This window comes from Zonotrichia albicollis, chromosome 24 (genome assembly GCF_047830755.1).
Source record: "Zonotrichia albicollis isolate bZonAlb1 chromosome 24, bZonAlb1.hap1, whole genome shotgun sequence".
In the NCBI taxonomy this organism is placed as follows: domain Eukaryota; kingdom Metazoa; phylum Chordata; class Aves; order Passeriformes; family Passerellidae; genus Zonotrichia; species Zonotrichia albicollis.
In genome coordinates, this window is record NC_133842.1 from 1,915,550 (window position 1) to 1,928,290 (window position 12,741).

General features: G+C 44.4%; 1 protein-coding gene across 17 annotated transcripts in view; it reads right to left on the reverse strand.

Annotated features, from left to right (window-relative positions):
• Positions 1-312: 312 nt before the first annotated feature.
• The window catches only part of PPP4C (protein phosphatase 4 catalytic subunit), a 39,499-nt gene continuing 27,070 nt past the window's right edge, over positions 313-12,741 (reverse strand). For 5 of the 17 annotated variants that reach the window (XM_074558238.1, XM_074558239.1, XM_074558241.1 and 2 more), the window contains exons 9-11: positions 7,637-7,826; positions 2,383-2,546; positions 2,274-2,331 (exon numbers count right to left, since the gene is read on the reverse strand). In XM_074558238.1, the coding sequence (XP_074414339.1) occupies positions 2,417-2,546; positions 7,637-7,826 (320 nt within the window). In that variant the 3' untranslated portion in view covers positions 2,274-2,331; positions 2,383-2,416. The other 12 variants (XM_074558237.1, XM_074558235.1, XM_074558232.1 and 9 more) reach the window with 11 other exon arrangements.

Genomic DNA, 12,741 nt, shown 5'->3' on the forward strand with positions numbered 1-12,741 from the left:
CCAGGTGTGCCCAGGTGGCACCAGGAGCACCCAGGTGTTCCCGGTTTCGTCATTTAAGAGCACTCAGGTGCCCCCAGGTGTGTCCCAGGTACCCCCAGGTGTGCCCAGGAGCTGCCAGGTGTATCTCAGGTGCCCCCAGGTGTGTCCAGGTGTATCCCAGGTGTGCCCCAGATACCCCCAGGTGTGTCTCAGGTACCCCCAGATATGCCCAGATCAATCCGAGATACCCCCAGGTGTGCCCAGGTGTGTCTGAGATGCCCCCAGGTGTGCCCAGGTGTATCCCAGATGCCCCCCGGTATACCTGAGCCATACCCAGGTGTATCCCAGGTATGCCCAGGTGCCCCCGGGGCGATCACAGGTGTACCCCAGGTACCCTCAGGTGTGCCCAGGTGTACCCCAGCCATACCCAGAATGCCCCCAGGTGTGCCCAGGTCTACCCAAGATACCCCCAGGTGTGCCCAGGTACCCCCAGGTGTGCCCAGGTACCCCCAGGTGTGCCCAGGTGCACCCCAGCCATACCCAGAATGCCCCCAGGTGTGCCCAGGTCTACCCAAGATACCCCCAGGTGTGCCCAGGTGCCCCCAGGTGTATCCCAGGTGCATCCCAGGTACCCCCAGGTGTGCCCAGGTGTACCCCAGATACCCCCAGGTGTGCCCAGGTGCCCCCAGGTGTATCCCAGGTGCATCCCAGGTACCCCCAGGTGTGCCCAGGTGTACCCCAGCCATACCCAGAGTGCCCCCAGATGTATCCCAGGTGTATCCCAGGTACCCCCAGATATGCCCAGATTGATCCGAGATACCCCCAGGTGTGTCCCAGGTGTATCCCAGGTACCCCCAGGTGCCCTCAGGTGTGCCCAGGTGTGTCTGAGATGCCCCCAGGTGTATCCCAGGTGTGCCCGGGTCCATCCCAGATACCCCCAGGTGTGCCCAGGCCATACCCAGGTGTGCCCCGTTGTATCTGAGACACTTCCAGGTGTGCCCAGGTGCCCCCAGGTGTGCCCAGGTGCCCCCAGGTGTATCTGAGATGCCCCCAGGTGCCCCCAGGTGTATCCCAGGTGTACCCGGGTCCATCCCAGATACCCCCAGGTGTACCCTGGCCATACCCAGGTGTGCCCAGGTGTATCTGAGACACCTCCAGGTGTGCCCAGGTACCCCCAGGTGTGCCCAGGCCATACCCAGGTGGCCCCAGGTGTATCTCGGGTACCCCCGAGTGTATCTGAGGTACCTCCAGATACCCCCAGGTGTGTCCCAGGTGTGCCCAGGAGCTTCCAGGTCTATCCCAGGTACCCCTAGGTGTGCCAGGCCATACCCAGGTGGCCCCAGGTGTATCTCAGGTACCCTCAAGTGTATCCGAGGTACCTCCAGATACCCCCAGGTGTACCCTGGCCATACCCAGGTGCCCCCAGGTGTGCCCTACCCATACCCATGGGCCTCCAGGTCTATCCCAGGTGTGCCCAGGTGCCCCCAGATGTATCTCAGATACCCCCAGGTGTACCCTAGCCGTACCCAGGTGGGCCAAGGTACCCCCAGGTGTGCCCAGGTGTATCTCAGATACGCCCAGGTGTGCCCAGGTATATCTGAGATGCCCCCAGGTGTGCCCTAGCCATACCCAGGTGTGCCCAGGTGCATCTCAGATACCCCCAGGTGTACCCTAGTCATACCCTGGTGTATCTGAGATGCCCCCAGGTGTGCCCAGGTGCCCCTGGGTGTACCCAAGCCATACCCAGGTGTGCCCAGGTGCCCCCAGGTGTGCCCTAGCCATACCCAGGTGTGCCCAGGTGTGCCCTAGCCATACCCAGGTGTACCCAGGTGTGCCCAGGTGTATCTGAGATGCCCCCAGGTGTGCCCAGGTGCCACCGGGTGTATCTAAGTTGCACCCAAGCCATACCCAGGTGTGCCCAGGTGCCCTTGGGTGTATCTGAGATGCCCCCAGGTGTGCTCTAGCCATACCCAAGTGCCTCCAGGTGTGCCCAGGTGCCCCCAGGTGTGCCCTAGCCATACCTAGGTGTATCTGAGATGCCCCCAGGTACCCCCAGGTGTGCCCAGGAGTATGTCAGACACACCCAGGTGTGCCCAGGTGTACCCTAGCCATAGCCAGGTGTGCCCAGGTGCCCCCAGGTGTACCCAGGTGCTCCCAGGTGTGCCCAGGTGTGCCCTAGCCGTACCCAGGTGCCCCCAGGTGCTCCCAGGTGTGCCCAGGTGTGCCCTAGCCGTACCCAGGTGCCCCCAGGTGCCCCCAGGTGTGCCCAGGTGTGCCCTAGCCGTACCCAGGTGCCCCCAGGTGCCCCCAGGTGTGCCCAGGTGTGCCCTAGCCATACCCAGGTGTGCCCAGGTGCCCCCGGGTGTATCTGAGATGCCCCCAGGTGCCCCCAGGTGCCCCCAGGTGCCCCCAGGTGTGCCCAGGTGCCCCGGGCGCGTCACAGGAAGTAGTCGGCCACGGGTTTCTTGGCGGGGATGCCGCGCGTCTCCTGCGGCGCCGCCTCGAAGATGATGAACTCCTTCTGCAGGTGCTCGTCCAGCTCCAAGATGGCCGCCACATTACCGCACCTGCCGATTTGCATCTCATTTGCATCTCATTTGCATTACATTTATACGTCATTTGCACCTTGTTATTGTTTTAGTGCAATTTTTAAGCACAGTTCCCACCTAGATGCCCCAGCACCCCCACCTGAGTGCCCCAAGCTCCGCCCCCTTTGTCTCACTCATTTGCATCTTATTTGCATCTCATTTGCATTATGTTTATACTCCATTTGCTCCTCGTTATTGATTTTTAGTGCAATTTTTAAGCACAGTTCCCACCTAGATGCCCCAGCACCCCCACCTGAGTGCCCCAAGCTCCTCCCCTTTGTCTCACTCCTCATTTGCATCTCATTTGCATCTCATTTGCATTACATTCATACTTCATTTGCACCTCATTATTGACTTTTAGTGCAATTTTTAAGCAGAGTTCCCACCTCGATGCCCCAGCCCCATCTGACTGCCCCATGCTCCGCCCCCTTTGTCTCATTCCTCATTTGCATCTCATTTGCATAGTTTATACTTCATTTGCACCTCGTTATTGACTTTTAGTGCAATTTTTAAGCACAGTTCCCACCTGGACACCCCCGCCCCCCCACCTGACTGCCCCAAGCTCCGCCCCCTTTGTCTCACTCCTCATTTGCATCTCATTTATATCTCATTTGAATTGCATTTATACTCCATTTGCGCCTCGTTATTGACTTTTAGTTCAATTTTTAAACAGCTCCCACCTAGGTGCCCCAGCCCCACCTGACTGCCCCAAGCTCCGCCCCCTTTGTCTCACTCCTCATTTGCATCTCATTTGCATCTCATTTGCATCATTTATACTCCATTTGCTCCTCGTTATTGACTTTTAGTTCAATTTTTAAACAGTTCCCACCTAGATGCCCCAGCCCCACCTGACTGCCCCAAGCTCCGCCCCCTTTGTCTCACTCCTCATTTGCATCTCATTTGCATTACGTTTATACTTCATTTGCACCTCATTATTGACTTTTAGTGCAATTTTTAAACGGAGTTCCCACCTAGATGCCCCAGCCCCCCCACCTCACTGCCCCAAGCTCCGCCCCCTTTGTCTCATGTCTCATTTGCATCTCATTTTCACCTCATTTGCATTGCCTTTGCACCTCATTTGCATCTCATTATTTGGTTTTTAAAGAGCTCTTACCTGCCCAGTTCACCTGGACACCCCAGACCCACCTGGATGTCCCAAGCTCCGCCCCCTTTACGTGTTATTCCTCATTAGCATCTCATTTGCATGGTACACGTGATTTGCATCTCGTTTACATCTAATTTGCATCTCATTAATCATTTTAAGCGGAGTTTTTAGGGATTGCTCACCTGGACACCCCAAACCCACCTGACTGCCCCAAGCTCCGCCCCCTTTGTGCCTCACCCCTCATTTGCATATCATTAGCATCTCATTAGCATATAATTAATCAGTTTTCCGTGTTCTCACCTGTCTCACTCACCTGCATCCACACCTGGAGCCGAGGCCGCCCCAGCCTGGCCCCTCCCACACCCAGACCTCATTTGCATCTCATTTGCATAGAATCACATATCTCATTTGCATATTTGGAGGCGGGGTTTTGCTCACCTGCCCAGATCACCTGGGGACACAGGTAGAGCCCAGCTCTAAGCCACACCCTCCCGTGTCTTTGCATATAATTATCACTTCATTTGCATACCCATTGAAGTAATTGCGCCTCACCACACCCTCTCACCTGGAGCCATCACTTCACCTGTACAGGTGTGACCAAAGCACACCTGTCCCTAATTAATCCCCCCATTAATTTCCCAATAATTGCACCCTCATTAGCATCTCATTAGCATACGATTAGCAGTAATTAGGCACCATTTCCACCTTTCTTTCCCTGTCCAGAGTCGCTCACCTGGATCCCATCACTGCCTGCACAGGTGTGACCAATCCCCATTACACATAATACAAACACCGCATAAAAACCTGCATAATTAAGACTTAATTAGCATCTCATTAGCATACTATAAACAGAAATTTGGTCCCATTTCCGCCTTCCTATCCATCTCCAGAGCCACTTACCTGGAGCCCATGAGTGCCTGTACAGGTGTGACCAAACCACACCTGTACCTCATAGAACCGCCCTATAATTACCATATAATCAACACCTCATTAGCATATAATTTGCATACCAGTAGCACTAATTAGGGACTATTTCCACCTTTCTTTCCCTGTCCAGAGCTGCTCACCTGGAGCCCATTAACTCCTGTACAGGTGTGACCAAACCCCATTATACCTCATATAACCACCGCATAAAACCCACATAATTAAGACTTAATTAGCATATGATTAGCATACTATTAGGTCCCATTTTCACCTTCCTATTCCTCTCCAGAGCCGCTCACCTGGAGCCCATTACTGCCTATACAGGTGTGTCCAAACCGCATTCCACCTAACATAACCACTGCATAAAAACCCATATAATTAACACCTCATTAGCATCTAATTAGCATACCGGTAGCAGTAATTGGGCGCGGACCAGACGGTGAGCACGGTCTCGCCAAAGTGCCACTTGTAGCCCTCCATGACGAGCTGGTGTCCCCCAACCCCACTTGTCCCTAATTAATCCCGCCATTAATTCCCCAGTAATTCCACCCTAATTAGCATATGATTAGCATATTAATAACGATAATCAGGTCCCATTTTCACCTTCTTATCCAGCTCCAGAGTCACTTACCTGGATCCCATAAGTGCCTGTACAGGTGTGACCAAACCACACCTGCACCCCATAGAACTACCATATAATTACCATATAATCAACACCTCATTAGCATATAATTAGCATACCAGTAGCACTAATTAGGGACTATTTCCACCTTTCTTTCCCTGTCCAGAGCCGCTCACCTGGTGCCCATCCCTGCCTGTACAGGTGTGACCAATCCCCATTATACATAATATAAACACCGCATAAAACCCTCATAACTACCACTTAATTAGCATCTCATTAGCATACTATAAACAGAAATTTGGTCCCATTTTCACCTTCCTATTCCTCTCCAGAGCCACTTACCTGGAGCCCATAACTGCCTGTATCAATGTAACCAAACCACACCTGCACCTCAAAGAACCATGATATAACTACCATATAATCAACACCTCATTAGCATGTAATTAGCATACCGGTAGCAGTAATTGGGTGCGGACCAGACGGTGAGCACGGTCTCGCCAAAGTGCCACTTGTAGCCCTCCATGACGAGCTGGTGTCCCCCAACCCCACCTGGCCCTAATTAATACCCCCAATAATTCCGCCCTAATTAGCATATGATTAGCATATTAATAACAATAATGAGGTCACATTTTCACCTTCCTATCCATCTCCAGAGCCACTTACCTGGAGCCCATGAGTGCCTGCACAGGTGTGACCAAACCACACCTGCACCTCATAGAACTACCATATAATTACCACATAATTACCACCTAATTAGCATCTCATTAGCATACAATTAGCAGTGATTAGGCACCATTTTCACCTTTCTACCACCGTCCAGACCTCTTCACCTGGAGCCCATAAGTGCCTGTACAGGTGTGACCAAACCCCATTATACGTAATATAAGCACCGCATAAAAACCGCATAATTAAGACTTAATTAGCATCTCATTAACATACAATTAGCAGTGATTAGGCACCATTTCCACCTTTCTTTCCCTGTCCAGAGCCACTCACCTGGATCCCATGAGTGCCTGTACAGGTGTGACCAAACCACACCTGCACCTCATAGAACCATGATATAACTACTATATAATCAACACCTCATTAGCATCTAATTTGCATACCAGTAGCCCGAATAAGGCACCATTTCCACTTTTCTTTCCCTGTCCAGAGCCGCTCACCTGGAGCCCATCACTGCATGTACAGGTGTGACCAAACCCCATTATACCTAATATAACCACTGCATAAAACCGACATAATTAAGACTTAATTAGCATATGATTAGCATACAATTAGGTCCCATATTTACCTTCCTATCCATCTCCAGAACCTCTCACCTGGATCCCATTACTGCCTATACAGGTGTGTCCAAACCGCATTCCACCTAATATAACCACCGCATAAAAACCCATATAATCAACACCTCATTAGCATGTAATTAGCATACCGGTAGCAGTAATTGGGCGCGGACCAGACGGTGAGCACGGTCTCGCCAAAGTGCCACTTGTAGCCCTCCATGACGAGCTGGTGTCCCCCCAACCCCACCTGTCCCTAATTAATCCCCCCATTAATTCCACCCTAATTAGCATATGATTAGCATACTAGAAGCAGTAATTAGAGCCCATTTTCACCTTCCTATGCATCTCCAGAGCCACTTACCTGGAGCCCAGGAGTGCCTGTACAGGTGTGACAAAACCCCACTGTACCTCATACAAACACTGCATAAAACTCCATATAATTAAGACTTAATTAGCATATGATTAGCATATTAGAAGCAGTAATTAGGTCCCATTTTTGCTTTCCTGTCCAGCTCCAGAGCCACTCACCTGGAGCCCATGAGTGCCTGTACAGGTGTAACCAAACCACACCTGCACTTCATAGAAACACCATATAATTACCACATAATTAACACTTAATTAGCATATGATTAGCATACAATTAGCAGTGATTAGGCACCATTTCCTCTTTTCTACCACCGTCTAGGCCTCTTCACCTGGAGCCCATAAGTGCCTGTACAGGTGTGACCAAACCCCATTATACCTAATACAAACACCGCATAAAAACCCACATAATCAACACCTCATTAGCGTCTAATTAGCATACCGGTAGCAGTAATTAGGGACCATTTCCACCTTTCTTTCCCTCTCCAGAGCCACTTACCTGGATCCCATGAGTGCCTGTACAGGTGTGACCAAATGCCATTATACCTAATACAAACACCGCATAAAACCCACCTAATTAAGACTTAATTAGCATATGATTAGCATACTATAAACAGAAATTTGGTCCCATTTTCGCCTTCCTATCCAGCTCCAGAGCCACTTACCTGGATCCCATAACTGCCTGTATCAATGTAACCAAACCACATCTGCACCTCATAGAACCATGATATAAATACCATATAATCAACACCTCATTAGCATGTAATTAGCATACCGGTAGCAGTAATTGGGCGCGGACCAGACGGTGAGCACGGTCTCGCCGAAGTGCCACTTGTAGCCCTCCATGACGAGCTGGTGGGCGCGGCAGATCATGGAGACCTCGTTGGCGGCGTTGAACTGCGCCACCACGTCCGAGCCGAACAGGTACCCGGCGCCGCGCGGCGACACGCCCCAGCCCGTGGTGTCTGACACGCCAAGGACATGTGAGGAACATGGTAAGGACATGGGAGAGAGAAAATAAGGAAAAGAGAGGAAAAAAACCCCGAGAAAATCGCAAAAAATTTGGGGTTTTTAGGCCAAAATTTGGATGAATTAAAGCCAAAAATCAGCGAAATTCACTTAAAAATTCAATGTATTGTGCACGGTGAGGGGCACCAAAAACCCCCCAAAAATTCCCCCAAAATTCCTAAAAAAATCCCCAAAATCCCCAAGATTTGACCCCAAAATTCATTAAATTGACCTCAAAAAAATCCTAAAAAAATCCCCAAAATCCGAAGGATTTCACCCCAAATATCATTGAATTCATCCCAAAAATCAGCGAAATTCACTAAAAAAAATCCTGAAATTATTCCAAATGAGGAACAGGCGAGGGATGCAAAAAATCCCAAAAAATTCCTAAAAAAAAATAAAAAAAATTCCCCCAAATAATGAAGATTTTACCCTAAAATTCATTAAATTGACCCCAAAAATTCACTTAAAAATTCATTAAATTGGCCCAAAAAATTCACTTAAAAATTCATTGAATTGGTCACAGTGAGGGACAGGTGAAGGACATGGAAAATAAAAAATACCCAAAAAAAAGCAAAAAAAACCCCCAAAAAATCGCAAAAAATTTGGATATTTTAGCCCAAAATTCACTAAATGGACCCCAAAAATTCACTTAAAAATTCAGAATATTGGTCACAGTGAGGGACAGGTGAAATTAAAAAAAATACCCAATAAAAAGGAAAAAAAAATCCTCCAAAAAATAGCAAAAAATTTGGATTTTTTAGCCCAAAATTCAGTAAATTGGCGCCAAAAATTCACTTAAAAATTCATTAAATCGGCCCCAAAAAATTCAATTAAAAATTCACTGAATTGGTCACAATGAGGGACAGGTAAGATAAAAAATAAGGAAAAAAAACCCCAAAAAAATCACAAAAAATTTGGGTTTTTTAGCCCAAAATTTGGATAAATTAGCGCCAAAAATCAGCGAAATTCACATGAAAATTGACTGAATTGGTCACAGTGAAGGACACCAAGAAGGCCCAAAAATTCACCAAAAATTCCAAAAGAATCCCCAAGAAATTCCAAAAAAATCCCCAAAATTATGAAGATTTTAGCCCAAAATCCACTGAATTGATCACAGTGAGGGACAGGTGAGGGACACAAAAAACCCCCAAAAAATCCTGAAAATATCCCCAAAATCCCCAAGATTTTACCCCAAAATTCATTAAATTAACCCCCAAAATTCAATTAAAAATTCAGGAAATTTGATCACAGTGAGGGACAAGTCAAGGACATGCCAAGGACATGGGAGAGAGAAAATAAGAAAACAAAGGAAAAAAACCCCGAAAAAATCGCAAAAAATTTGGGGTTTTTAGCCCAAAAATTCACTTAAAAATTCATTAAATCGGCCCCAAAAAATTCAATTAAAAATTCACTGAATTGGTCACGGTGAGGGACAGGTGAGATAAAAAATACCCCAAAAAAAAGCAAAAAAATCCCCCCAAAAATACAAAAAAATTCAAGTTTTTATGCTAAAATTTGGATTAATTGACCCAAAAAATTCACTAAAAATTCATTAAATTGACCCCAAAAATTCACTTAAAAATTCACTGAATTGGTCACAGTGAGGGACAGATGAGGGACACCAAAAACCCCAAAAAAATCCCAAAAATATCCCCAAAATCCCCAATATTTGACCCCAAAATTCATTAAATTGACCCCAAAAAAATCCTAAAAAAAATCCCAAAAATTTTACCCCCAAAATCAGCAAAATTCACTAAAAAAATCCCCAAAAAAATCCTAAAAAAATCCCCAAAATCCTGAAGATTTTTACCCCAAAATTCATTAAATTGACCCCAAAAATTCACTTAAAAATTCAGAATATTGGTCACAGTGAGTGACAGGTGAAATTAAAAAATACCCAAAAAAAAAGCACCACGTCCGAGCTGAACAGGTACCCGGCGCCGCGCGGCGACACGCCCCAGCCCGTGGTGTCTGACACGCCAAGGACACGGGAAAAACATGGTAAGGACATGGGAGAGAGAAAATGAGGGAAAGAAAGGAAAAAAACCCCGAGAAAATCGCAAAAAATTTGGGTTTTTTAGCCCAAAATTTGGATGAATTAGCGCCAAAAAATCAGCGAAATTCCCTTAAAAATTCAATGTATTGTGCACGGAGAGGGGCACCAAGAAGCCCCAAAAAAATCCTAAAAAAATTCCCCAAAATTCCAAATATTTTACCCCAAAATTCATTGAATTGACCCCAAAAAATTCAATTAAAAATTCACTGAATTGGTCACAGTGAGGGACAGGTGAGGGACATGTGAGATAAAAAATAAGGGAAAAAACCCCAAAAAAATCCCAAAAAAATCACAAAAAAATTGGGATTTTTAGCCCAAAAATTCACTGAATTGACCCCAAAAATTCACCTAAAAATTCAGAATATTGGTCACAGTGAGGGACAGGTGAGATAAAAAATACCCAAAAAAAAAGCACCACGTCCAAGCCGAACAGGTACCCGGCGCCGCGCGGCGACACGCCCCAGCCCGTGGTGTCTGACACGCCAAGGACACGCCAAGAACATGGTAAGGACACGGGAAGGGCATGGGAGAGAAAAAAATCCCCCAAAAATCGCAAAAAATTTGGATTTTTTAGACCAAAATTCAGTGAATTGGCACCGAAAATGCAATTAAAAATTCAGAATATTGGTCATGGTGAGGGGCAGGTGAAATTTAAAAAAATACCTAATAAAAAGGAAAAAAAATCCCCAAAAATTAGCAAAAATTTCAGAGTTTTTATGATAAAATTTGGATGAATTGACCCAAAAAAATTCACTAAAAATTCATTAAATTGGCCCCAAAAATTCACTTAAAAATTCACTGAATTGGTCACAATGAGGGACACCAAAAACCCCAAAAAATCCCAAAAATATCCCCAAAATCCTGAAGATTTTTACCCCAAAATTCATTAAATTGACCTCAAAAAAATCCTAAAAAAATCCCCAAAATCCGGAGGATTTTACCCCAAAAATCATTGAATTAATCCCAAAAAGCAGCGAAATTCACTAAAAAAATCCCAAAAAAATCCTAAAAAAAATCCCCCAAATAATGAAGATTCTATCCCTAAAATTCATTAAATTGACCCCAAAAATTCACTTAAAAATTCAGAATATTGGTCACAGTGAGGGACATGGAAAATAAAAAATACCCAAAAAAAAGCAAAAAAAAACCCAAAAAAAATCACCAAAAAATTGGGATTTTTTTATCGCAAAATTCACTGAATTGACCCCAAAAATTCACTTAAAAATTCATTAAATTGGCCCCAAAAAATTCAATTAAAAATTCACTGAATTGGTCACAGTGAGGGACATGGTAAGGACATGGGAGAGAGAAAATAAGGAAAAGAAAGGAAAAAAACCCCGAGAAAATCGCAAAAAATTTGGATTTTTTTAGCCCAAAATTCACTGAATTGACACCAAAAATTCACTTAAAAATTGACTGAATTGGTCACAGTGAGTGCCCCAAAAATTCCCAAAAAATCCCCCAAAAATTCCAGAAAAAATCCCCAAAATCCCAAAGATTTTACCCTAAAATTCATTAAATTTGCCCCAAAAATTCAATTAAAAATTCACTGAATTGGTCACAGTGAGGGACAGGTGAAATTAAAAAAAATACCCAATAAAAAGGGAAAAAAATTCCCCAAAAAATTGCAAAAAATTCAAGTTTTTATGCTAAAATTTGGATTAATTGACCCAAAAAATTCACTAAAAATTCACTAAATTAGCACCAAAAATTCACCTAAAAATTCAGAATATTGGTCACAGTGAGGGACACATAAAATTAAAAAATACCCAATAAAAAGGGAAAAAATCCCCCAAAAATTCCAAAAAAATTCGAATTTTTTATCACAAAATTTGAATAAATTGGCTGAAAAATTCACTGAATCCATCACAGTGAGAGACACCAAAAAGTCCTAAAAAATCCTAAAAATTTCCCCAAAATTCCAAATATTTGACCCCAAAATTCATTAAATTGACCCCAAAAATTCACCTAAAAATTCAGAATATTGGTCACAGTGAGGGACAGGTGAAATTAAAAAATACCCAATAAAAAGGGAAAAAATCCCCCAAAAAATTCCAAAAATATTCGGAATTTTGGGGATTTTTTTTAGGATTTTTTTGTGGTTTTGGTGTCCCTCACTGTGACCAATATTCTGAATTTTTAAGTGAATTTTTGGGGCCAATTTAGTGAATTTTTAGTGAATTTTTTTGGGTAAATTCATCCAAATTTTAGCATAAAAACTTGAATTTTTTCCTATTTTTTTTATTTTTTTCCCTTTTTATTGGGTATTTTTTTGATTTTATCTGTTCCTCACTGTGACCAATATTCTGAATTTTTAAGTGAATTTTTGGGGTTAATTTAATGAATTTTGGGGTAAAATATTTGGAATTTTTGGGAATTTTTTAGGATTTTTTTGGAGTTTTTTGGTGTCCCTCACTGTGAGGAATTCAGTGAATTTTTCAGCCAATTTATTCAAATTTTGTGATAAAAAATTTGATTTTTTTGGAATTTTTTTGGGATTTTTTCCCTTTTTATTGGGTATTTTTTAATTTCACCTGTCTCTCACTGTGACCAATATTCTGAATTTTTAAGTGAATTTTTGGGGCTAATTTAGTGAATTTTTAGCGAATTTTTTTGGGTCAATTCATCCAAATTTTAGCATAAAAACTTGAAATTTTTGCAATTTTTTTCAGGATTTCTTTTCCTTTTTATTGGATATTTTTTATCTCACCTGTCCCTCACTGCGACCAATATTCTGAATTTTTAAGTGAATTTTTGGGGTCAATTTAATGAATTTTAGGGTAAAATTTTCATTATTTGGGGATTTTTTTTTA